Raw genomic sequence first — 26641 nt, 5'->3', positions numbered from 1 at the left:
TTTTGCGACTGCCCCAGAACCAGCGGTATTTGAGAAAACTTGTTCGTCACAATGGCCCCAGCATTCTTTATGGGGGAAAAATGTGTGGTGCTTATGTTTACTGTCTTTTGTGTACACTTATGCTTGATAAACATCAAATTCTGTTATGCATGTCTCGAGACCCTTGGTCATCGAGACAGAGACTGAATTCGGAAAGCGTTTTTTTATGTTTGCTCCCCAGCAAGCTGCGAGGGAAAACAGAATCATATTTTGGTTGTCGGACGTTCAAGGCGTATACAATGGCGAACTCATCCCGATACTGACCGAAGGGCAAACAGGAGAGAAATGGATACATTTATACAGTCCAATTTTATTCACTGAATCCTTCGTTACACAGCAAGCCCGTCAGGCTCATGTGTAGACCTATTTTTATTGTACAATGAGTTATATTACACGTGCCCCGAGACCCTTCATGGAGGCAGAAGCAAAACTCAAGCCGAAAATATTCAATGCTCATTCACCAGCGTAAATTACTGGGGAAACTTGAGCTAAATTGGTGTACTGAAAAACAGATAGACACTAAACTGGTCCCAGCATATAATGGGGAACAACGTGTAGTACCCGGATAGTGCGAAACACCCTCGTGAACAAAAGCATCGCCCTGACCAACTCGTTCCCCAGCGCGAGCCTCAAGTGAAAGTCCAAACAGAGCCGATATTAACTCAAAAGCATTCCTTAACGCAATGCACTTAGTTGGACTGCAAAGCCATTGTGTGTAGATCCAACAAATGACTGAAAAGAAAAACAGCCAGGCCGCCAGTGAAAAATCAATTAGAGATAGCAGTGACGCCCGTGTGGTCCACAAATGGGTGAAAGAAAAAATTACCTTGCATCTCCTGACAGAATCCCGAAAGAGTAATGGCACCGGCGAAACACTCCGCACATTGGTTCGCCATCACTCCGTTGGGGAATATTCTCTTATTCCAACCCCCACGTTCTGCTGCCGGGCTCACTGGTCCATGCATGATCCCCTCCACCGTGAGCAGTTCGCTTCGAATGGGGAGGGGAGAGAGAGAGAGAGGCAGAGGCCACTCCTCCATTGCCTTATTCATGTGCATTCTCCCAGAACGACACAGAAAAAGACAATAGGGACAAAGGGGCCAATTTGTTCCCTTCCAACGACGAATTCTCTCATACAGAGTTTTTTAATGGCAACGGCTCAAGACGTGCATGGTATCTCTTCTGCACGCTTTGTTCGACAGAAAAATGCCAAGCCTCAGAGCATGTCCGAAGAGACTCGCGCTTTTGACAAACACGAGGAAGAATCTGATGTCCGTTGGCACTCCAATCCTCTCAGAAACAAAGCTGAAATCCCAAATGGCTCCCACATACAGTGCTCCAAATCTGGAGGCTGTGGAACTGGAACAAGTGGGGATAACGCCTCGTGGTAAGAAATTACAAGCCTCGAACAGTGGCGCTGTCCTGGTCGGACCCTTGTAATGTTTGTAAAAAACCCCATTAAAATTGCTCTGAAATTTACACTGTATAAACGACGTCCTTATGCCACTTCAAAGGGAGAATTAATAATCCTCACTTCGACGTGTTACTAGAAACAAACACGGGCTTAGACAAAATCGTGCACTGAAAAACAGAAAATCTGACTCGATGGCGCCAAAGCGAGCGCCTTTATGGAGCCCGTGACGTAGCTCCCTAGGGGAGTTGCTTAAGCACCATCAGCCAATAAATTGGCATGATTGAATAAGGGCTTCAGACCATGTGACACTCAGATGGTGTCCCATAGTGAATACGCAGCTCGAATTCCAACAAAAGGGAACTGCTCTCCTCAAGGCACTTCAGGGGGACTTTAAGCATCTTTGGTGGAAGAGTTCAAGGTCACCCGTGCAAGCCTGCTGGATGGTTGGTATGCGGCAGCACGGATCCTGGACAAGACTGAAGCAAGCAACAAAGCTTAAGATCTCATGGGCTGAGCTCTGGAAGGCAGAGCCCCACCACATCAAGTTCCTGCTCCAGGCTGTCAATGACATTCTACCAAGCCCAGCCAACTTGTTCTGTTGGGAAAAGTTGGAGAGCTCGTCAGGCACACTGTGCCCAGCAAAAGGCACCCTGGCGCACATCTTAAGCAGCTGTTCAAAAGCACTGAGCAAGGGGCGCTACCATCTCCACTGCAAGCACAACTGCCCAACAAAGATGATAACATCTAACCCTTACAGTGACACCTAGTGGTGTGGATGCAGCATCATTCAAAATCAATAGTGTTCAGTTACCGTTGCCATTGTAGAAATTCACTATTCACAATCAGCCATGATTAATTTAATCCAAGAGTGAAAGTGTCCAATTACAAGCCGGTTACTGAGATTAAGTGAGCAGTATTCAGGTGGTCATGTGGTTCTAAAACGGCAGCCACAATAAGGGCACCACTGCCCCAGGTAGAATAAAACAGCTTTTATAAGGTTACTGATATGACTAGAGTCCTCATCTCATGTGAGTGGTCATAATTTTATACATATGTTTCAAAATTACAATTGATTTCTTAAGGAGTAAAACTTTTTTAATGGGGAAAAAGTTACTGAGTGCTCCTTTAATATTATTAGGCTATTATTATTATAACCTCTGAAGTGGTGGTGTGTGTGTGTGTTGGGGGGATTACATAGTCTGGTTTATACTTGACACAGCCTGGTGTCTGCAAAGCTTCGTTTAGCGTGGTCATGCACATGACAATTTTTTAAACTTTTCACACCCACTGTACAGAAGTGGCTCTGTTTGTTGCTGGCAGGCTGCAGATACCCTAACCCTGCCCCCACCCTAATCCTAACCATATGGAGCCTGTAAGACTAAGTACCCTGCCAGGAACAACCTGTGCACTGCTTCAATCCCATTGGATGAACTCGAGGAAAGGGGCAGGGCAGATGTACCTGTGCTTTTGAGGCAGAGTAAACTACTGCTAAATGTTAAAAGAACAATGTTTTCACATTGAAATTACCTGTTGCAGCTCCTCAGTTGCTCTTGTTCAGAAAGACAACTAAGCATATGTATCCACTACTTTTTCTACACTGAACAAAAAGGTCTAAACAATACACTAGAGTTTGGCTTCATTAATTTATAACTGAACAGTTCTTGTTTAGTTTATACTATGTAAAATAAAATGTAAAAATATTAAGGAATAATTGACTACGGACCATTGAATTGTTGAAAAATAATGCACACCCGAGGTGGTAATGCGGTCACAAAGCGCAGCGGCGTCTTAGTCTATTGATCAAGTCGCGGGGGTGTGGTTCTATTTGTTGGTAGTGACTTGAGTCTCAGTGTGTGAGCGCGTCAGCATGTGCGTATGTGAGCGTGTGTGTGCGTAAGTGCAGGGGAGACGAGGGCTCTTTTTAACAGAAACTGAAATAAATGTAGGATATTTTAGATATTGTTTGATGTTCTTAACCGAGTTACTTTAACCAATGTCTTTGTTTTAACTGGTTATTTTCCTGTGGTAACCTGTAGGGCTCTTTGAAATAACTGAAATAATTTGGCGACGTGATATGGAACCGTTATGCGGTCAAGACCTGGAACTACTCCATAGCGGTGCGTTTACTTGAAAAATAACTGCACACCTTAGAACGTCCGTGAACCAATCAGAATCAAGCATTTAATAGACCCGTGGTGTAACATGTTTTAATGTAATTGGAGTTCATACAATTGTTTTAAATTTAGAACTTATCTGGACTAGGAAATAAAATATAAAACACAAGTATCTAAACTGTAAACAAATAAAATTGCTTGAGTTTAGCTACAGACAATGTGTAAAGCCTTAGTGTTTTTGTTTTGTTCACCCTTGCATATGGCCAGCAAACATTAACTATTATTATAATACCTGGCAAGGCAAATGTAAAGTTCAGCAAAGCACTTCTTGCCGTTGTTTCTTGCTGGATTAATATTTTCTCTGTACTGTCGTGAGTGCGGTGTGCATCAAGTATAAATGGCGCTGCAGTGCCAGGTGAAAGTATCCACCTTATTTTGCAAAGCAGAAGCAATCGGCTGCGTTTCCGTTAAGTGTGACAGAGTTCTGCTGTCATTGACCACAATGTAAATAACTAGAAGGATAATATGACCAGAATTTAGTGATAGGCTTATGAACTATTACACAACCACAGGATGTACAGCAGAATTATATCCTAATGTCGGATACGTTTCTAAAGTCAGCATTTATAGTAAGAGTACCTGTACATATTGACTTGTTGCTGTGTTGTTATTGAAGAGACGATAATACAGATAGCTTCTTATACTTGAGAGCGTGACGATGCGGTTTTTTAATGTCCCCATGTCTCCACGTAAAATTCATGTTTATCTGCAAAACCTTAAATGTTGCCTTTATTTATTTCAAAACTCTGCCTGCGCGTGTAATAAAACGATGGCAAAATGCGATAAACAGTATAACTATTTGAGCTACAAACCAATGTGTTCATGAAAATAATGATTAATGATAATAATATTATGACATATATTGCCAGTTTGCAATATAAACCAACATAACGTAGAATTTTTGTGTCGCTAAATAGCTGGAGGTGGCTTATACCGGAAGAAGTCCACATTCATGGAGAATTATGGCGGCGCCCTAGTCACGCTGAAAAATTAGGTAGCTAAACAAGTTCACCCTCCGCCTGTAGGTAGGGGTGTCAGGAGGAGTGGCCTCTCGGTGATATCTGCCAATGACACACACACACACACACACACACACACACACAAAAAGGAATATATATATATATATATATATATATATATATACACACTTACGATTTATTTGGCATTTATGTTTGTATTTGCAACAATCATTGCCCCAATACTGCTGACATTTCCAAACAGACATGTGCTACCCAAGTTTTAACTTTACATATCACCGTTTTTACTGCTGGTAGCACAGACTGTCAGAACACCGGACCTTTCTCGAGGCCGTGCGATACATGTTTTAACACGAAACATAGTTTGAAAAAGTATATTTTCGAGTAGCCAAAAGTGCCCTTTATTGAAGAATCACCCATACCTTTCATGAAAAGCCAGTGCACTGCAGCCAGTCCATAGATTATTGGATGCTCATAATACAAACTTCAGAAAATTAGAATACGAAAAAATATATATTTGCCTAACAAAAGCAGCGAAGTTTCATTACACAGGACTTCGTTGCTCGTTGCTCTCATGTATAAAACCCCAGAGGTGGCATCCAATGACAGACAGACGTAATCTCCAAAAAAAAATACCAAAAATTAAAAGAAGCGACAGAACTTAGTTCGCTTCTCACTCGAAATGCTGATTTGTGATTCTCGAACATACTATATGTCATCTACCAATAAAGCAAAACATAACTTAAACCACTTACACACGGAGCATCGTTTGCCGTCAAAAAGTCAAAATTGCCGTAAACACCTTTATCCGGCATGTTTTTGCAGGAATATGACGCCTGTATGACGTATTTGACATCTTAAACCTGATTGGTCGCTGCGGTTTGAAGCCTAGGAGATGATGTTCATGGCTACCAGACTGTATTTTTTATTCAGTATGTATATTATATACTTCTATTTTACTGTCTCTAAGTTATTATTGTCTTAAATAGGCAAATATATAGATGCAGTTATCCTCCATCCTCGGGTAAAGAGAGTTTAAGTAACTTTAAACCTAGTGTTGTTGTAAAAGTGATCAATAATCGCTAGCTAAATGCGAACTATGCTAATGCAATAACAGTTCATGTCAATCACAGAGTCAGTCAGATTCTCATTCAGTTTAATCAGAATTATCATACATGTATTAACATAAGTGTTATTGGTACTGTAATAAATTATGTGTATCTCTAAAAAGAGACGCTTCGGTATCTGTTTTCAGGCTATTTTAGCTGCTACAGCTGGTTTAGCACACCAGCTAACATATTCATTGTTCTTAGTGCAGTAGCCACAGACATGTTTATTTACCTTTATTTGCTACATTTTAGGTAATAAACATGCATTAGATCTATGAGCGTATGTGTCTGTCTTCTTATAGGAAATGTGGGTGTGCAAATGCTCGCTGCAGTTGTTTTTTTTCTTTTTTCTTTTTTTTCTTTCTCAAAGGCTAAAGATAATAATGTGATATGCTGGGTGTCTGTAAATATGTATTCCTAGACAGAGAGGCCCTATTTCAATAGATTTGCAAATAAAAATTGCTTTTAAAATCTAAATGCTGTTAGCATAGTTAAATGATGTTTGCGCACATGAAAAACCATTTATACATAAACTTTGTACATTTATAGATATATATATTTTGCAAAAGTATGCATATGTGTATGTGTATTAGCCTGAAGATCTATCTTTATTTACTCTGCATCTACAGAATCAAGTTCTGAAGTGGACATGAAAATGGATGCAGAACAAAAGGACTGTTTCAGATCTACGAGACATCAGTGAATGGTAATAGTGATCTTGGCAGAGCTCTGTGATTATCTATATAATCTATCGATACTAGTGGTTGACTGATATAGTTTTTTTACGTTGGCCCAGGAGTGCGCAACACAACCAAATTAGCAAAGTAAACAAAAATTTGTAAACAAAATAAAAAATAAAACAGCACAACAAAATTAAGACACAACACAACAGAAATAATCCACAACACAACATGAAAGCCACAGTCTGACAAAATTAAGTCACAATTAATAGAAAACAAAGATATATATATATATATATATATATATATATATATATATATATATATATATATATATATAAATGCTGTACTTATTTGTCCAGAAGTGCTCTGGACAATACTCACTCTCGACAATGTGTTGGTATCTATATATATATATATATATATATATATATATATATATATATATATATATATATATATAAACCAAAGGCAAAAAAATCCATTCATATTTAAAAAGACATTTTTAGCATACATTGAGTGTCTTCTAATGGAAAGCCATTACTCGCTGATCAGGACATTTCTCTTGTGAGTGACTTGCTGTGGCGATGCTGGCATAGGAGATATAGGGCAGCACTCTGCATTAAATGTATAGCAGGTAACTAGAGCATATCTCTCTGCTGCTTTCGTGCATCCCGATTAGTCACTGCATTTTTTTAAATGGACTGTTTATAAAATATTCTTTTCGGTTAATTTCATTAACACAAATGAAATACATAAATGCGTTGTGGCTCCATTTTGATGTGCTGTAGTTTATTTCCATTGTGTCGTGGCTTATTTCCTTTGTGTTTTCAACTTTTTGTTTTACTTTGCTGATCTGGTTGTTACCCCTGGGGCACCATAGTTTTTCAATGGCCGATGCTGATATCTAGAGTACAGGTTGCCTATATATTATGAGTTATTTAATTTCATGATGGGAAAGAGAGAGACATAAAGTAACACTTCTTTTACAAAATATTTATTCAAAATTCAAAGGAGAACTAACACTTCTGTTAACTGCCCATGGTTTTCAGCTGATGGCAAAAATCTAAAAATGGGAAAATATTGGCCAAATATTGGAATGATGCCTTCCTAATGTGAGAAGTGTGTGTTTGACTGTAGGGACACTGGAGCGTCTGACCCCCATACTGCGAGATGTGACAGGATGCTGAACCATCACTGCAGAAGGAACCCGGAGTTGCAGGAGGAGCTGCAGATCCAGGCGGCGGTGACGGCCGGTGATGTCTACACCGTTCGCAAGATGCTGGAGCAGGGTTATTCGCCCAAGATCAGAGACGCCAATGGCTGGACGCTGCTGCACTTCTCTGCAGCAAAGGGCAAGGAACGCTGTGTGCGTGTTTTCCTCGAACACGGAGGTAAAATTGTTGACTGTTTTTGGACATCGGAAATGGTCAAAGTTAATGCGATGCTTGGTAAGATAATATACAAAACGATGATAACTCTCTCTAAAAGACGAGCCGCGCCCCCTCAGCTACCATTTCAATTACATTATACAGTAGTGTGACAATAGTTAAACTACTTTGACAATAGTGTAGCTTTTCCATTAACAAGCTACTTTTTCCTGCAAGTAATGATGTAACATGACAAAACACAACAATGCTTTTTGTCACATTGTAGTGCTCATGCAGCAGCCGAACAGATAGAGACAGTGATCAAACACACTTGCCTAAACCATCCTCTCTCTCTCTTATGGGAACTCAAAAACATTTAAGAGAATGTGTTCATTCGGACTGTTCATATAAGAGTATCGGTTAAAACAAACGATTCACCAATCCACTTATTTGTGGCTTTGGAAAGCCAATTTTATCTTAGTGAATTTGTTTATGTAAATGTGATAATGTTAAGTTCATGGGCAATGGAGCAGTCAGGAGACAACGAAACAGGTTCAAGTTTAGTTCTTTTAATTACAGATGCACACACAGTTAACGGTAACTGTCCACTAACATAAACACTCGGTAAGACAGCACAGTCTCTCTCAGATCTGCCTTCTTGAAACTCTCTCCCGTTCTGATGCTCTGGCGTGCCTTATCAGGTCTCCCGCCACCATCACTATAATGAGAGACAGGTGTTAGAGGTATTACAGCCAAGGTGATGAGCCTAAACCACTCTCCCTCTCCTGCAGACAGACACATGACCATGCCCCCCCCCCAAGCCACATACCCCCACTGCTGACTCAGGCCAGGGCAACATCCGGCCTGCCTACTCCCCCCCCCCCCCCATTTCTGGAGAGAAAGTCAGCCACAACCATCTGCACCCCAGGTCTGTGGACCACCTCAAATTTAAAGGGCTGAAGAGCCAGATACCAATGGGTGATCCACGCGTTAGTATCCTTCATGTGATGGAGCCACTGCAGAGGAGCGTGATCGGAACAGAGGGTGAAGGCCAAGGGTAAGAACAGCCCACTTAATCGCAAGACACTCCTTCTCGATGGTACTGTACTTTGTACAGTACCCACCTCCTGTGAGAGCACCACCCCCTGTCAGATGCATCCGTCTGCAAAATAAAGGGGAGAGAGAAGTCAGGTGCATGTAACAGCGGCCCCGCACAAAGTGCGGACTTTACCTTAAGGAAAGCCTGTCGGCACGACTTTGTCCACTGGACTGGATCGGGAGCCCCCTTTTTAGTAAGGTCAGTCAGTGGGCTGCTGACATCAGAGTAACTAGGCACAAACCTCCGGTAGTAGCCAGCCTACCCCAAAAATTGCCTTACCTCCTTTTTGGTCTTGGGCGTCGGGCAAGCTGCGATCGCTGCGGTTTTATTAACCTGTGGACGCACCTGCCCGTGACCCAAGTGGAACCCCAGATACCTAACTTCCACCCGCCCAATTGCACACTTCTTCGGGTTGGCCATGAGTCCCGCCTGCCGCAGTGCTCTCAGGACAGTCCTCAGATATTGCATATGCTGCCGCCAGACATTACTATAAATTATGATATCATCTAGATATGCGGCGGCATATGCCATATGCAGTCTGAGGATCTTGTCCATGAGGCGCTGAAACAAGGCCAGGGCTCACGAATTGGTGTAATCTGAATGGTGTGTAAAAAGTCGTTTTTTTCTCGGGACATTGGAGTTAAAGGGATCTGCAAATAACCCTTTGTTAAGTCCAACGTCGAGTAAAATTGAGCCGCGCCCAACCAATCGAGTAACTCGTCAATTCACGGCATTGGGTAAATGTTAAATTTGGACACCGCATTCACTTTCCAGTAGTCAACACAGAACTGGACCGAGCTGTCGCTCTTCGGTACCAGAACTACCAGGCTGGCCCAATCGCTGTGCGACTCATGTATTATGCCCATTTCCAGCATTGCCTCTAATTCTTCCTGAACAATCTTTTTCTTGTGTTCAGGAAGACGATGGGGTGGCTATGAACCACCACCCTCAGTGTGGTCTCAATATAGTGCTTTATATCATTTGTGCGACCGGGAAGGGGTGAAAACACGTCTGCGAATTCCACTTACAACCCATGTCTGTAAGCTGCGACAGTGAGAGGTGGTCTCCACAGGGGACCGGGGTGAATGAACTTGGTTTGGGAGTCACCTCTGGCCCGAGCTTCGCCCTCTCTGGAACTACTGTTGCCAAGGCTACAGGTACCACCTCCCTCCATGGTTTGAGGAGGTTGAGGTGGTAGGTTTGACATGCCCCTCTCCTATCCATTCACCTAACCTCATAATCGAGATCTCCAACTCGTCGTGTTACCTCAAAGGGTCCTTGCCACTTGGCTAGTAATTTGGAGCTCGAAGTGGGCAGCAATACAAGCACTTGTTGTCATGTATTCAGATAGAAGACAAAGGCAGGCCTAACACAGTCGTAAAAACCTAACTCAAGCCCCCACATTCAAAGTCGTAAATTATACTGATAAAAATCTCACCAAAATCAAACAAAGGGAGTCCAAAACAGACTACAAATCCCATGAAGCCTTGCTCACTAAAGGATCGAACTCTCAACTCCTATTGGATGAGGCACACAACAGAACGCACCTCAACCCATGACATCATCAGGAGTAGAAATACCTCTGAAATGCTTCCGGGATTTGCTTCCAGCAACTTTGTTTGCAGTGTGTAGACGCAGCTCATCGCTGCTCTCAGGTGCAACCTCGTGGCACAAGGAAGTAACGTCCAACTTGAAACTGTGGCCATACAATCTCCATCTCGCTGGACGAGTTGAGATTACTCTGTGTTCAACCGAACACTCTAACGGATCTGAAGGAGACTGCCGAGCAATCCGCATCTTCATCCGTTTGCCTGCAGAAGTGAAGAGATTAAAGATTTCTCTTCCATCTTCAATCAAGTCGACATTTCTGAAGTTCTCCGCCAGCCCGCCGAGAATCAACAGCCGTGCCCGCCAACAGAGCGAGGAAACGGCCTCCCGTCATCACACGAGCCTCAAGGAACCGGGTCGGATTTAAAGCACAGATGAACACACATTCTACTTGTGTCCTCATGCGATTCAAGTAAGAGGTTTACGTCTGGGCAGAGATAGAATATTTTCTTGTGTTTCAAGGTTTTTGCTTGTACAGTTTACGGACCACCATGTCCGCTCATTATTAATACTCAGGGTATTAATTATCACAAATTTGTTTTGCTGTATTGTGGTCCAACCAAATTGGACTGTTGTGCATTTTCGCCATCGCGGGTGAAACCGGCAAACTGAATTTATCCATTAAAGAGTCAAAGAACGCAGGACTTTTACGAGCCATCCACCTCGTCTCTGAGCGATAAACTAACAACTGCTTTCTCTCCCACGATCGTGAAATCGGCTTTAGGACCGTCACTTAATTCTCTCTCTCTCTCTCGTACTAACCACACACACACACACACCCTCGTGTTATAGGATTATTTTTATTTCCATGTCTAATCATATCACTGTTTAGTTTGTAGTTGTAAGTCGGAAGTTTATTGACTGCATTGTATTAATTATTAATTGATATTACTACATAAATAAACTTTGTTTATATTACAAAGAGAAGTGTTTTGGTTTGTTTTGCATACGCCTGTGTCATGCTGACGGGATGTCAGTGCTCGGATTCCAGCCTTCGTTGTTTTTTTTTCCCGAAAATCGATATTCTTCGGATGTCGATTTTCCTAAGAAAACAATCTAATATTGAGACTGTTTTACTATCTGGTTATTAGTCCCTGATTCCAGGGTGGTGCCCCATCAATGTTAATCCTTATTAATATTCTGTTGATTTTTGATAATTGATAATTATTTTTGATGATTGTTGAATTTGAATGATCAATAAGCTAGTGTTAATTTTAATTAATGTTTCATCGATGTTAACAATTAACGATTATCTTTGATATTTGTTGATTTAAAGGTTTAAAAAGCTAACATTGATTCTCATCAATGTTCTATTGATTTTAATAATTAATAATTATCTTTGATAATTATTAATTATTGCTAATAACCAAACTTGCTCCTAAACGTAGCACACTACATTTACTGGAGCCCCGTATGAGGTTTTAATGAGTTAGATTCAATTAATTAATTTAAATATTAATTAATAACTAAAGAAATAATTGTTAATTATTTCTGATAGTAACACTGATCTAAACAACCAGTAAAGCCCTACACACTTTATCTCCCTGTGTGAACTTGCATGGTCGTGTGCCCCTGTCGTACTGTCGGCGTTGACGTTCTTGCGCTTGGAGCAAATTCTCCTGTGTTACCTGCCCCAAAGTGTGGAGTTTTTTCTCTAAGGTCAAGACCATATTGAATTTGGTTTTTGCTATTCAGAGATCCTTCCTCCCAAGCTTCCAGTATGATGTCGAGCACGCCGCGTGGCTGACGCCCATACAGTAGCTCAAATGGTGAAAACCCTGTAGAGGCTTGCGGGACCTCTCATACTGCAAACAGCAGGGGTTCGAGCCACTAATCTCAATTTCTAGCGTCTTTGTGTACAAACTTACAAATCATGTTTTTCAAGGTCTTATTAAATCGTTCAACCAACCCGTCGGCTTGCAGGTGATAAACGCTGGTGCAAATTTATTTAATACCTAGTAATTCGTACAGTTCGCGTAATGTATGTGACATGAATGTTGTGCCTTAGTCAGTGAGGATTTCCTTTGGAATCCCCACTCGGGAGATCATTTTGAAGAGTGCCTCCACCACACTAAGTGTTGAGATTTTGCTTAAAGGCACTTTCTTCCAGATATCGCGTTGCATAGTCCACCAGAACTAATACAAAGCGATGGCCGTGTGCAGTCCGCTCTAATGGCCCGATGAGGTCCATGCTAATTCTCTCGAAGGGGACCTCGATCAACGGCAGAGGGCGCAGTGGCGCTTTTGGGGTGGCAGGTGGATTCACCAGCTGGCATTCGCAGCATCCAACTGGCGTTTCCTCGTCTGCGTCATCCTGACGCGGAGCAGAAGTCAACGGCCCTGGCACCGCCTCTCCAGCCATAGCGTCACACATCACACACCGTGACAGCACTTTGCCTGACTCATCCACACACATTACCCTCAATAAATTTTAAAACCAGGCCAATTGGTTCTCAGAATTAGTGGATGGGTGAGGTGGGAATTAACCGCGGCCTCGACTCTATACATTTTCCCCCCTGAATCGTATCTCAATGGTAATCACCAGATACTTGTCAGTGTCACCGTGCACACACCTCACCCACCTGTTTATTCTTACCCAATGCCCCGCCTTGCACCAAGCAAGTGGATTGGTGGATAGAGGTTTGGGAACAACCCGAATCCACCAAGGTATCCGATACGCCCCGGCCCGGCCTGTGGAGCATCGGGGATCAGGATCAGTGTCCCCACCTCCATCACCGGACAACGATCCTGGCTGTGCTCGGTTTCCCCACTGCTCCAACAGACCGGCCCTGGCTTTTCTTCCGCACTCTTGGGGGCGGTCTTGCCAACCTGGGGGGGATAGCGGAGGGAGACAGGGAGTAGGAGGGACAAACAAGGGAAGGGGTCCCCTGGACCGGGGATGGGGTTTGGGCGGGGCTCCTCCCCGCTTCCGGGGAGCCGGAACTGGGCGGGACTGAGAGGGATGGGGGGGAGGAAACTTGAGACACAGGGTGGAGAGAGAGAGAGGAGAGGAAGAAGAAAACACTGCTTCCCTGCCTCATGGAAATGCCACCATGTAGTCCTCTGCCAGCTGGACAGCCTCCTCCAGCGATGCCGGGTGGTGGCACTGGACCCACTCGGACATGCCTCGAGGAAGTTGGGAGATTAACTGCTCCAACACCACCAGATCGACAATTTCCACGGCGCCGCGGGTTCCCTCCACCAGCAACTATTTCCGGCAGGCGTCCCGGAGCTGTTGGGCAAAAGCGAATGGGCGGCCGTGCTTCCCGAAGCTCAGGGTTCTGAAGAGCTGTCGATTCTGCTCCGGGCTATGACCAACCCGTTGCTGGATGGCCTTCTTCAGATGGGTGTAGTTAAGGAGGCTGACAGCGGGAAGTTTCTGTGCCGCTAGCTGCGCCTCCCTGGAGAGTAAGGGCAATAGGTGGGCAGCCCACTGATCGGGAGGCCACTTCCATACTTTGGCTGTCCTCTTGAACAGGTCAAGGAAGGCCTCTGGATCATCATTTGGCCCCATTTTCATCAGGGCTACAGGTGGGGTAGGCTCCGGGGAGGTCACAGCGCCAGGCCCCTCTCTGGCGATCAGGCTTCAGAGCACCTGCCGGTCCTCCGCTTGTGCCTGGAGCAGGACTTGGAAGCGCTGTTCCTACTCCAGGTGTACCTCCATGAGGGCTTGATGCTGGTTCTGCTGGATGCTGGCGAGGGTCCTGAAGACTTCGCCCAGCGGTGAGGACTCCATAACAGTGTTCTCCTCCAAAGCCGGTGTTTCGGCACCACCATGATAATGTTAAGTTCGTGGGCGATGGAGGAGTCAGGAGACAATGAAACAGGTTCAAGGTCAGTTCTTTTAGTGACAGATGCACACACAGTTGACGGTAACCGTCCACTAACATAAACACGCGGTTAGACAGCACAGTCTCTCTCAGATCTGTCTTCTTGAAACTCTCTCCTGTTCTGATGCTCTGGCATGCCTTATCAGGTCTCCCTCCGCCATCACTGTAATGAGAGACAGGTGTTAGAGTAATTACAGCCCAGGTGACGAGCCTAAACCACTTTACCACAGACAGACACATGACCACGCCCTCCCATTCCACAGTAAATAAACCAGTTCAACTAATCAATTCACTTAATTTCGATTCAATTAATTTGTTTAATTTAGTAAAAATTTATTTGTTCAATCAAATTTTGACACCCTATTTGTTTAAAACCCTAATCAAGATTCTGTAAAATTTATAGTAGAATTAAATAAGCATTTGATAGTTATATAAATGATTTTTTTTTTTTTTTTTTTTAAATAGATTTAACATAGTTTGCTACTTTTATGTTAGTTGCAACCTCTTAAATTTTTGTTTGTTTTTTGTGGGGTGGAGGGCGGCTCATGTTTGATCAACATGCGAGTCAGGACCGCCACTGTTGGTTGTGTGCAAAAACAAACATTCAACCAGTAAAGTCTGATTCATGAACAAACCAAACAATTGGGGTCACAGGTTTTCCGCCACTTTAACAATCTATGCTCTGTCCCAGTTATTGTAAAAGTGTCTTGGCATTGTGCTGACACTTCTATCATCAGTACTGCAACTAGACCTGGGGAAAAATTAATTCACTGATGCATTGTTATTCTATCTCAAATGATTCTTAGTGTACAGTACACCCCTTTGCCAGTTCACTAGTTTTGAAATGCACAAGGTGATATTTTAACCTCTTGCACTATAATTAATTTTAAGTCATAGGTTCCTCCACTGCCAACATTGGTGTTCAGACTTGTATATTATTATAGAGGTCTGAATTTACAGAAGGGCGAGAGCATAATCAGCTGTAAGCACAGCAGGTAAATTAAAGTTTAGTAACTGTAATTGAACAATCTCAATTTTACTGAAATACAGGTATTCCTACATGTTTAGGTGTAGGAATGCAAGCAAGACGTCAGAGGGCGCTATAAACGGTTTTATAATATCAAAACATCTGAGGATTGAATGATCCATGAACATGTTTTACTGTGATTTTCTGAAATTGCACAGCCCTCTGTAATTATTGTGATCCAAAATAAATTATGTATTTAGTTAAAGTAAAATATTGCAGATTGATCAGTCAGTACCACAAAAAAAGTGCCTTCATTTGCATCGAGATGTAAATAGCACTGACCGCACAGTTGTTTGTACTCTTATAATAAGGTTGAGCCAGACTATATACTTTATATGTCATAGTGTCATTTATAATAATATTATAATGATATTTTTAATAATATATGCTATTAAACTAATATTATAATATGAGGCATGTACATTTACTGTACATGTTGTAATAGTATTATATTACATGTTACTAGAGAGAATGCAGATAGTATATGTTAATATTTACACTGCAAATAGTAAAAAATGAAAAAGCACATATCATGTATGCCACTGTTTATACTGGGGTGCAGAAGGATTTGCCTTAAAATATAGTAGCAGGATGCAAACTAGCATATACAAATACATTTTTAACATTAAAAGTTGTATACAAAAACATTAATCTATTTTCAGCTGAGAATGAGCAATATTGAATTTATAAATGAACATTAATTAATAAATGCTGTTAAAAATTTCTGTTCACTGTTAGCTCATGATACCTAATGTATTAACGAAACTTAAATGTAAACATATACTCTAGAACCTTATTGTAATGTGTTGCCCAAATATCAGATCTCTTTATATTTTGAGTCATGTTTATTCCTCATAATGTAAACGTGGCATATATGCTAGATAACAGCAAAGATATTTTTGATTTTCCATTGAGTTAGTTTAGTTTGCTTTATTTTCATGAGTTTCTCTCTGTGATCACACAGCGGATCCCACAGTGAAGGACTTTATTGGAGGCTTCACTGCCCTGCATTACGCTGCCATGCATGGCCGTGCCCGTATCGCCCGCCTCATGCTGGAATCAGAGTATCGTAGTGACATCATCAACGCCAAGAGCAACGACGGTTGGACACCTTTACATGTGGCAGCTCACTACGGGCGTGACTCTTTCGTGCGTCTCCTCTTAGAGTTCAAAACCGAGGTGGACCCGCTCAGTGATAAAGGCACCACGCCACTTCAGCTCGCAATTATCCGTGAACGTTCGAGCTGCGTACGCATTCTGCTTGATCACAACGCCAACATAGACATTCAGAACGGCTTCTTGTTGCGTTATGCTGTCATAAAGGGCAACCACTCATATTGCCGAATGTTCCTGCAACGGGGAGCGGACACTAACCTGGGTCGTCTGGAGGATGGACAAACACCGCTGCACCTGTCAGCGCTCAGAGACGATGTGCTGTGTGCTCGGATGCTCTACACGTATGGAGCCGATACGAACACGCGGAACTATGAAGGCCAGACGCCTGTGGCTGTTTCAGTCACTATGTCTGGCATCAGTCGGCCCTGTCTGGACTTTCTGCAGGAGGTCACAAGTAGGTTGAAAATTACCATTTTTAGTTTTTTATTATTATTGTTATTATTAATAATTTACTCATTTGTAGTTTAAGGGGATAGTTCACCTAAAAATTAAAATTATCTCATCATTTACTCACCCCTCATGATATCCCAGTTGTGAATGACATTCTTTCTTCACCAGAAGACATTTGAAGAAAAATAGAAAAATATCTCGGCTCAGTAGGTCCTTAAAATGCAAGTGGATGGTGACCAGACTTTTGAAGTTTAAAAAATCACAGACACTCAGCATAAATGTCATCCATACAACTCCAGCGGTGAAATTAATGTCTTCTAAAGTGATGCGATCGCTTTTAGTGTGAAAAAAGATCAATATTTAAGTACTTTTTAACTATAAATCATCGCTTACGGTAAGCTTCACGAGAGGGTGGAGTTCATGTGGTCTCTCTTGTGATGTATAGGAGTGGTGGCGGTGTAGTGGACTAAAGCACTGAACTGTTAAGTGGAAGGTTGTTGGTTCAATCCCCACAGCCACCACAGACTTTTGTCTGCTTATGTACTGTATATGGAGGGATATAGTATAGGCTTTACAACATTAACCAGTCACGACCAAGTACGTTGATAAACATGAACATGTGCATGTGACTGCCTGACGTTGTCATTGAAGCAACTATTTACCTGGTTGAGAATTACTAAGTGCTGTTCAACCCTCAGCATTAAACATATTAAACAATGAATTATTAACAAGGAAAAGGTGGCCAAAGTAAAACAGCGACTGCATTACTCACGCTCCGCTCATGCCTCGCTCACGGAGTATGTGTGAATCAGGCATTACTTAGGGCCATATGGAAACTGTGCTCACATAATTCTGCAGAAATGGGACATGCATCATTCACAAATTTCCAAAGTCTGTGCCCCTTGATAGTTTGTTTATTTAATATTTTATTAAATTTGATAATACATTAAGCAGCCAATAAGACTATATTACTCTCAACACTTTACCATGTTATAATTTCATAGATTTTCCAACAAAATCAGCACAAAAAAATGTGGCTTTTTCAGCCAAAAAAAAAGTCTTTCTGGGCCTAGATTAGTCTAAACACTTGAGTAACATTTCATTAAAAAAACAGAAAACAAACATAAAAAAAAAAAAAAAACAACAACAAACACATTGTAAATTGAAAATATAGACACGATTGTAGTATACCTAAAGAGAATTGACTTTTCAGGATTAGTTATTTGTGGCAACCGTAATTGTAACCTTGATTTAAAAAATATTTTTTATTGTGCAGCCCTATTACCCATTCAGTTTGTCTTAAGAACTTACCTTAAGACCAATCTCATGATTTCTCCTTGTCTCTCAACTTCTGAGTGTTACAGGGACAGAGACATCTCTGAAAAGTGAAGCTAAGAGCGTTAGAGAGATTGAAACTGATGCCACAGGTTAATTCTCTCGCTTGGACGCACTCGGTCTCTCTGGTGCATTTGGCGCAGTTAAAATTGTGACATAATTATAATTAGTGCCTGACCGATATATCAGCCGATATTAGCCTTTCACCAATATATCGGTATCGGCATATATTTTACCGATATGCGCCGATATGAAAACTTTTTTTCAGAACAAATAATGCAGAAAACAATGCTTTAGAATTGGTGTCATAGGGTAGTTTGTCCAGCAGAGTGCGCTTCGACTCCATTGTTTACAGAGCTGACTCTGAGCTGACCGTGACTCTGCAGACAGGGCGGAGTTAAACGGTGTCTCCGTAAGCTAACTAGTTTGTGAAATACATACTGGAAACTTAATAAACAATGACCCCATCATTTTCCCTTTTCAATATAACTAATATAACATTAACCTTGTCCCTGACAAGCATGTCACTCATGTCTGTTTGCTGTTAGCCAGCTGTAGTTTGTCAGTGCAGTCAGTAATGTAGCTGAGTGAAAGGTAAACATCAGAGCATATTTTTGCAGCTCAGCAGACAACATTGATTGTGTCTGATGAGTGTTGATTTCATGCTATGTTGTTACGTAGTTGGTGAGACACAATGCTGGAAAGTAAAATAAACAACGTCCGTCTTTTACTCTCCATGACAACGAGCTTATAGCTAACTAGCTAATCACGTAGCTACTTTTAGTAACTACTTTCCAAGGATTTTATGTGAAAAAAAGTTTTGGCGCATCAAAATAAAGCTGATGGAAACGCAAATTATCGCTAAAATTTCACAAGAGTCGACATAATATTTTTCCGTTTAACTCTAGTGTCTATTTATTAAAGTTGCTTTTCCACACCATTCAAAATAATAGACGGCAGTCACGGAATTAGCCCACAATACAAAAAACATATAATTTCTGTGCACAAAGAGGTTTTAAATTAAAAATAAATACACAATACTAGAAGAAAAGCTTCAGTGTGCTTTTTGAAACACTAACAGCCCAATTATATTAAATTATTGTTTAGCTTACATTTTAAAAAATGCTGGCAAAATTCCCTGTATTAAATTAAATAAATTACCAAATGAAAAACGCATTAAATAATTATTTTTTTTTTAATTACCAAACGAAAAAAATTATATTTTTAGACCTATACTTTACACAAACTTAAATTAGCCGTACCCTGTTCTGTAGATGAATAAAGTCGGCTGAATGACATTTTCTACACTTCAAGACTATAAACTATCAGAACTATTTGTCCAGTGTAGAGTTCACTTTCAGAAAATGAGATTTTGAACCTTTTAAAGCTTTTAAATATTTTAAATCTAACCCTCTTTACCTCGGATCGCATTTGCTGAGCTTCTTCAGAAAATGTAAATTGCATTATGATGCTAAAATTAATTTGAGATGATAATCAAGTTCAGTTGGTTGTTAAAAGTTGTGGGACAAATATACGGGACATAATACAGTTGAGATGGCAATGCTTTAGATTAGATGATTGTTCAAAATAGCCTATTGAATATCAGGAATGTATCATATGTAAACCCTGATATTACACCGCAAACATTTTTCTTTAATAGCTGTGCACAGCATATACACATCGATGAATGATCCTTATACTAAGACCGAAAATATCCCCACTACTTGGTGCAGGTTGCCAGCTTGAACAGGGCCATGACGATTCGCTTTCGGGTCAGAACCGGTGGCAACCTGCGATAGGCGCGACATCAGGACCAAAATTACAGTCCAATCAGATGGGCAACTGCTCCCTTTTGATTGCAATTCTGTCTTCTGATTGCATTTATTTGTGAAATTAAAATGACAGTTAGCTGGTTAATTTCAATTAATTGTCTCAATATTCTCCCCATTTTACCAAAACTTCAGAGGAAAAAAATTAGGGACATCTGGGTGGCGAATTAGCGATAAACACACATTTCTGTATGGAAACTGTTTAAGTGCAGATTTCTTTTGCGATAAACCAAAACTTATGCGACAAAGTGTTTTTTTTAGGCATGACATCATCACGCACACCATTTTTATCGATAAAAGGCCATTTGAATGGAAACAGACAGAAGACGGCAAATTATGCAAAACAAATTTTACGCATTTTCACTTTGTCGATAACAAAATAGCACGAAAAGTGGATTGAAACTAGGCTATCGTTGTCAGCTGTGTGGAAGCTAATGAGTAAACGTATTCACCAAACTGTTTTGTTCAGGATTCACAGTTTGGTACCCCCTTCAACTGAACAATTCCAGTCCTTGCATTTATAAAATGTAATATTTAAAAGTCTGGTTTTCCACCGTTGAAAGTTTCCCCTGAACTTGTATAGCAGAATATGGTGTAATGCCACTGCTTATCTGTTTATCTTGACTCAGCAGTATTAATATAGTCAGCATTTGATTGATACTAAACAGTAATACTGATGTTTATTTAGCTATTTTATTTTGATTTATTCTTTATTTTAATGGTCAGCATTTGACTGATACTAAACAGTACTGATGTTTATTTAGCTATTTATTGTATTTTAATTTATTCTTTATTTTCTCAGTGTTAATTTCTAGAATTTGTTGACAATGTATAATAATAATGTCAAATATTCTTTGAAAAAAAAATATTTGTTTAAGAAATCAGCCTTCTGAGTACCTTTGCATAGTCATATTGGTGAAAAATTCAAATAGAAAAGGTCTGTTTTCATTCCAGCTCAAAAATTAAATATATCGGCCACCATATCAGTAATCGGTGAATTTTCCCTCTCTAAAATCGGCATCGGTCTCAAAAATCCCATATCGGTCGGGCTCTAATTATAATATGATGCATTTAATTATGATGTATTGCAATATGTATCGTATTGTGAGGTAGTTAGTAATGCCCACCCTTAATTATAGTGCACTTTTTAGTTGCAGCTAACATTTCATTTTTAATTTCAAACATTTGCAAACATATTATTTCTGTTATTCTGGGGCTGGGGGTTGCTTGACTATCACTTTTCAGACCTAATCGCAAGAATATCATCAAAGGAGCTAATATTCCCTCCAGAAATTTGTCAAATGTAAGGGTGGTAGTGAAATCTGAAATCAGACAGTTCTGACGATCTGTAAGTTGAGTCACAACTGACTACTCACATGGTCAGCCTAACCTCCCAAACAAACACCATTATGATCTCTATTCCCCAACACCAAACAATCGAGTGTCTAAGAAAAGCAAGCCGTGTTACCTGAAGCACTAATGATCAAGTACGTAACAATGGCCACATTCCTGCGCTTTGCTTCAACTTTGATATCACCATATCAAAGGCACCTGTCGCAGTCATTTACTCGCTGTCAACTCAATCAGCACGATCCGATTTCACTTTGATTATTTATTTAAAAAGCACTTTTTTTAAAGCATCTGTATTTTCATCTGTGATCCAGACTTTCTCTGGCATCACCTGTATTTGAGGGCTTTAGAAAGGCATTGAGAGTGACAAGACAGGGGCTGCAGTTGTCCATCTCCAGGCCTTTGTAGTGGGTTTTTCCAGCTGGATTGGTTTGTGTGTGCACAGTCTGTGCTGGGACTGGAAAAGCTGCCCATTAAAATGAATAAATTCTTTGTGCTGGAACTCATTTACACCGATCAGCCACAACATTAAAACCACCTGCCTAATACTGCATAGGTCCCCCTCATACTGCCAAAACAGCACCAACCCGCATCTCAGAATAGCATTCTGAGATGCTATTCTTCTCACCACAATTGTACAGAGCAGTTATCTGAGTTACCGTAGACTTTTGACCAGTCTGGCCATTCTCTGTTGACCTCTCTCATCAATGAGGCGTTTCCAACCACAGAACTGCCGCTCACTGGATGTTTTTTGTTTTTGGCACCATTCGGAGTAAAAACCAAACTCAAACCAGCCCATCTGGCACCAACAATCATCCATGCAATTATCTAATCAGCCAATCATGTGGCAGCAGTGCATAAAATCAGGCAGATACAGGTCAGGAGCTTCAGTTTATGTTCACATCAACCATCATAATGGGGAAAAATGTGATCTCAGTGATTTGGAGCGTGGCATGATTGTTGGTGCCAGATGGGCTGGTTTGAGTATTTCTGTAACTCCTGATCTCCTGGGATTTTCACGCACAACAGTCTCTAGAATTTATTCCAAATGGTGCCAAAAACAAAAAACATCCAGTGAACGGCAGTTCTGCTCATTTCCCACATTTTCTCAGACTCTACAGGGTACATGGGTCTTTTTTCTGCTGTGCCTTTTTAAGACATTATACACTATTTGATTAGTTAATGTTGCTTATGTCAGTTTAAAAAAAAAACAACATCAACAAAGGTCAGACTATCCTTATATAACTTATTTACAATTTTTGTTTTTACTTGCATTTGGTGTTTTTTGCAAGTGCAACTCCAGTTCTCCACTTAACTGTGTGCTAATGCCATTCCCCTAAGGTCAGGGTGAGATGGAATTTTTTTTTTTTTTTTTTTTATAAATAAAAACATATCAGAAACGAAATCAAAATACAGCTAAATCTGTTGTAACAGTAACATAGCGACTGGACAATTACCTAACATGTATTCAAGCAGAGTGTTTTTTGTATTATTTATATCTACTTTTGTATTTGAGTTTAATTTAAAGTTAACTACAATTGTTCTGATTGAGAATTATAATACATTTTAAGTGTTTGACATATGATATTTAGCATTTTTTGTTTAAAAAAAATGCCCTCATAAAAGAAAAATCTGTGAAAATCTATTTATATATATATATATATATATATATATATATATATATACACACACACAGACACATACACACACACACACTGGCAGCCAAAAGTTTGGAATAATGTACAGATTTTGCTGATTTGGATAGAAATTGGTACTTTAATTCACCAAAGCGTCATTCAACTGATCACAAAGCATAGTCAGGACATTACTGATGGACATAACAGGACTTATGTGAAGAATTGCAAAGAAAAAGCCACTTTTGAAACAGAAAAACAAAAAGAAAAGGTTAGTGTGGGCAAAGAAACACAGACATTGGACAACAGATAATTGGAAAAGAGTGTTATGGATCTTAACCCCATTGGGCATTTGTGGGATCAGCTAGACTGTAAGGTGCGTGAGAAGAGCCCGAAAAGACCGCCACACCTGTGGCAAGTGCTACAGGAAGCGTGGGGTGAAATGTCACCAGAATCTATGGACAAACTGACAACTAGAATTCCAAGGATCTGTAAAGCTAGGGGGCTCAGTGGTAAAAGATGCTGGCTACCACCCCTGGAGTTCGCTTGTTCGAATCCCAGGGTGTGCTGAGTGACTCCAGCCAGGTCTCCTAAGCAACCAAATTGGCCCGGTTGCTAGGGAGGGTAGAGTCACATGGGGTAACCTCCTTGTGGTCGCTATAATGTGGTTCATTCTTGTTGGGGCGCGTGGTGAGTTGAGCGTGGATGCCACTGTGGATGGCTACGTCTCCGTGGCAACGCGCTCAACAAGCCACGTGATAAGATGTGCGGGTTGACGGTTCTGGGACATGGAGGCAACTGAGATTCGTCCTCCGCCACCCGGATTGAGGCGAATCACTACGCAACCATGAGGACTTAAAAGCGCATTGGGAATTGGGCCCAAAAAAAAAGGATCTGCAAAACTGTCATAATTCAAAGCTGAAAAAATGATTCAAATTGTAACAGTAATTTTTCACATCATTATCAGTTGAATGCCACTTTGGTGAATAAAAGTACCAATTTCTTTCCATAAGGGTAAAATCTGTACATTATTCCAAACATTTGGCCACCTGTGTGTGTGTGTGTTTGTGTGTGTTTGTGTTTGTGTGTGTGTGTGTGTGTGTGTGTGTGTGTGTTTGTGTGTGTACACACACAAACACACTGGCGGCCAAATGTTTGCAAAACATAGCTGAATGTCAAACTATACTTTTCTTACAAGCCTTATAGGTGTTTAAGGTTGAAAAATCTCCAGGTCGGACATAGTAAAATGGGGTCTGAACACTGGTGTCTCTTTCGTCTTTTTTCTTTTCTTTAGCGCTTCACACTTGATTTGAAGACGGCATTGCATGACTTGATGATGTTGTGTTTTGTAATGTAACGGTTTATCCAGGCTCTGAGACTCATTAGACTTGAAACACTATAATCACGTCCAGAGGTAGTTTGAACAGAGGCTATGTCAAATACAGAGGACAGCAGAGTAGGTGCATTAATATAGAACTATGATTAAAACTCACTGTAACTACCTGTGCATTAAACAGTTTTAACACACGCATTCCAGACAATCAGAATCAAACTTTCAAATAGACCATGGTATAAACAGAAATTAACTACTTGAAATCATCCAATTTTTATTGACTCGAACATGGTTTGTATTTAATCTGACAAATGTTTTGTTTCAGGGCAACCCAGGACTTTGCAGGATCTGTGCAGGATAAAGATCCGACAGTGCATCGGTCTCCAGAGTTTAAAGTTTCTGGAGGATCTTCCCATTGCCAAGGTCATGAAGGACTACTTAAAACACAAATTTGACAGTGTTTGACGGAGGCCGACAAACTCAGGCCAAGAGCATGTCTGTAGGTTCTATAAGACTCTATGCAAACTCTTTTATTTTATTTTATAATTTCTACTCAAAACCAGTGGGAGCAGGTCAAAGTTTTGTAAAACTTTGTTGGTACGGAGTGAAAATACATATTTACGGATTGACTGTGCAACTGGGAGCACTGCAACGGGCTGCAAGTTGATGCGTTTGTAGAAGGTGTTGGTTTGTGCACCATGGGGGCATGCCTGGAAAAATTCCTGACCCATGACAGAAGAATTTTGGAACATGTGAGCCTCATTTGCACCAAATATTTTTTAATATTTTTTTTTAAATCAGCAAGGCCTTTGTAAATATTTGACATGTTCTATTGTCTAAATTCTCAGACAAGAAAAAGATAACCCTTTGAAACATTGGAAACAAATTGGCAAATATTTAAGTAACCCTCACAATTTTGTATAAATAAAAATGTGCATGTGGTAACCGTATCATGATTTTTACTCTGGAGAAATTATTTTTTAAGTTTTAAACATTTTAATAGCACTGTTAAGAATTGTTTTTTTGTTTGTTTTTTTCACAGCAAAATCCCATGGTCTCTACATCTGAGAGTGACTTTTTTGTTGTTGTTTTGAAGAATATACATTAGACAAAATATACATTTACAAATCTTTATCAGTATAAACTCGGTATCAAAGGTGCTTGTCTATAGTTGCCATTGAAAGGCATATGAAAAGATATAGTGGCAACAAGTTGAACATATACACTCATAAATCCTTAACAAAGATTATGTAAATAATTGTGTCGTATGTACAGCAGATATTTTTAGACTATTTAAGTCACAAGCTTATTTTATCAAAGTGTTTCGGGGTTTTGTTGAGTGATTGTTTTACATGTGACCTGTCAAGGGCTTTGATGCCGGAAAGTTTGGAACCATAATTCAAAAAAAAAAAAAATCAATCAATTACTAATTAATTGAAGCTTAATTTTAATTTGCCCCCTTTGTTTTTTTTTTAATTTATTTTTTTTTTTTTTTTATGCACATTAAAAACCTCTTAAATATGTGCAGTCAATTAAATAAAAAAAATTTCAGGGTTTTCTTTTCTTAATTCTAGGTATTTTAAATGCACTTAACAGTTGTTTTTTTTTTTTCTTCTACAAATATAAGTGATTTGTCAGCCTCTTGTAAGGTCTACATGGCATTAAGTTTGTCTGGCATTTGCTAATGCCATGATTCAGTTTTTCATTCAGAAGTCGTTTTTCATTCGTAAGCCAAGGTTAATTATCTCACAAACAAATCTTTTCCCTTAAAATCTCAATCAAGGTCACAGAAAGGTTTGGGTGAGGGACTAATGTGACCTTTTTTTTGTAAGTTAGTGTGTCATTCCTACAATTCAGTGCCTTTTATGTCCCCAGTAAAAGTAAAGGTATTATAATATTTCATGTCAACAGATTACGATTTTAATTGACTTGTAAAAAAAGAATAAAGACTATTTATAATGTTACACACTGCTATGAAAAGTCACATTTTAAATACATGAAATCATTTTAATTTATTGCCCTAGTGTCATTTCCTCCGTGTCACCAGATCTTCATGTCAAACATCTTTGACAAAAATAAGTGCTAAATCATACAATTAAGTGTTTTGTATTACATTCTCTCACTAGCATGTATTCATTTATGGTAAACATGCAATTATAACACTGATGGTGGAGGTTATTTGTGTGTCCCTTGACTTATTGTCCACCCTGTTATGTTGTGACACTTGTGGTGACAAGTTCCACTGAGTTCGGAATGGCATAATTCTC

The 26641-nt window shown here is 40.2% G+C and overlaps 3 protein-coding genes across 10 annotated transcripts in view; 2 read left to right on the top strand and 1 right to left on the bottom strand.

Moving 5' to 3' along the window:
• The window catches only part of LOC127448832 (ceramide synthase 2-like), a 76097-nt gene extending 70679 nt beyond the window's left edge, over nt 1-5418 (bottom strand). The window contains exons 1-2 of one of the 8 annotated variants that reach the window (XM_051711702.1): nt 5360-5394; nt 4562-4688 (exon numbers count right to left, since the gene is read on the bottom strand). Coding sequence is in view for 3 of the 8 variants with exons in the window: in XM_051711728.1 (XP_051567688.1) it covers nt 4207-4308 (102 nt within the window). In the remaining 5 variants the exon portion in view is untranslated. The other 7 variants (XM_051711684.1, XM_051711710.1, XM_051711693.1 and 4 more) reach the window with 7 other exon arrangements.
• A 48-nt stretch (nt 5419-5466) lies between these two features.
• Nucleotides 5467-25884, top strand: asb7 (ankyrin repeat and SOCS box containing 7). Its single transcript, XM_051712068.1, has 5 exons — nt 5467-5536; nt 6343-6419; nt 7534-7787; nt 16292-16897; nt 24700-25884. The coding sequence occupies exons 2-5, from the start codon at nt 6373-6375 to the stop codon at nt 24837-24839; spliced, it is 1047 nt and encodes a 348-aa protein (XP_051568028.1). The 5' UTR covers nt 5467-5536; nt 6343-6372; the 3' UTR covers nt 24840-25884.
• On the top strand, nt 14289-24839 carry LOC127447868 (ankyrin repeat and SOCS box protein 7-like). The gene is made up of 3 exons (XM_051710063.1): nt 14289-14304; nt 16292-16897; nt 24700-24839. The coding sequence occupies exons 1-3, from the start codon at nt 14289-14291 to the stop codon at nt 24837-24839; spliced, it is 762 nt and encodes a 253-aa protein (XP_051566023.1).
• Nucleotides 25885-26641: the final 757 nt, after the last annotated feature.

Source organism: Myxocyprinus asiaticus, chromosome 1 (genome assembly GCF_019703515.2).
Source record: "Myxocyprinus asiaticus isolate MX2 ecotype Aquarium Trade chromosome 1, UBuf_Myxa_2, whole genome shotgun sequence".
Classification (NCBI taxonomy): domain Eukaryota; kingdom Metazoa; phylum Chordata; class Actinopteri; order Cypriniformes; family Catostomidae; genus Myxocyprinus; species Myxocyprinus asiaticus.
This window is presented reverse-complemented; position numbering and strand designations above follow the sequence as displayed.

What these genes read in the sequence shown, in the direction of transcription:
- asb7 (XM_051712068.1), top strand. Translation starts at nt 6,373, where the DNA reads ATGCAGAACAAAAGGACTGTTTCAGATCTACGAGACATCAGTGAATG. An exon ending in CTACGAGACATCAGTGAATG is followed by an intron (nt 6,420 to 7,533) that starts GTAATAGTGATC and finishes GTTTGACTGTAG; the next exon opens with GGACACTGGAGCGTCTGACC. An exon ending in CTTTCTGCAGGAGGTCACAA is followed by an intron (nt 16,898 to 24,699) that starts GTAGGTTGAAAA and finishes GTTTTGTTTCAG; the next exon opens with GGCAACCCAGGACTTTGCAG.
- LOC127447868 (XM_051710063.1), top strand. An exon ending in CTTTCTGCAGGAGGTCACAA is followed by an intron (nt 16,898 to 24,699) that starts GTAGGTTGAAAA and finishes GTTTTGTTTCAG; the next exon opens with GGCAACCCAGGACTTTGCAG.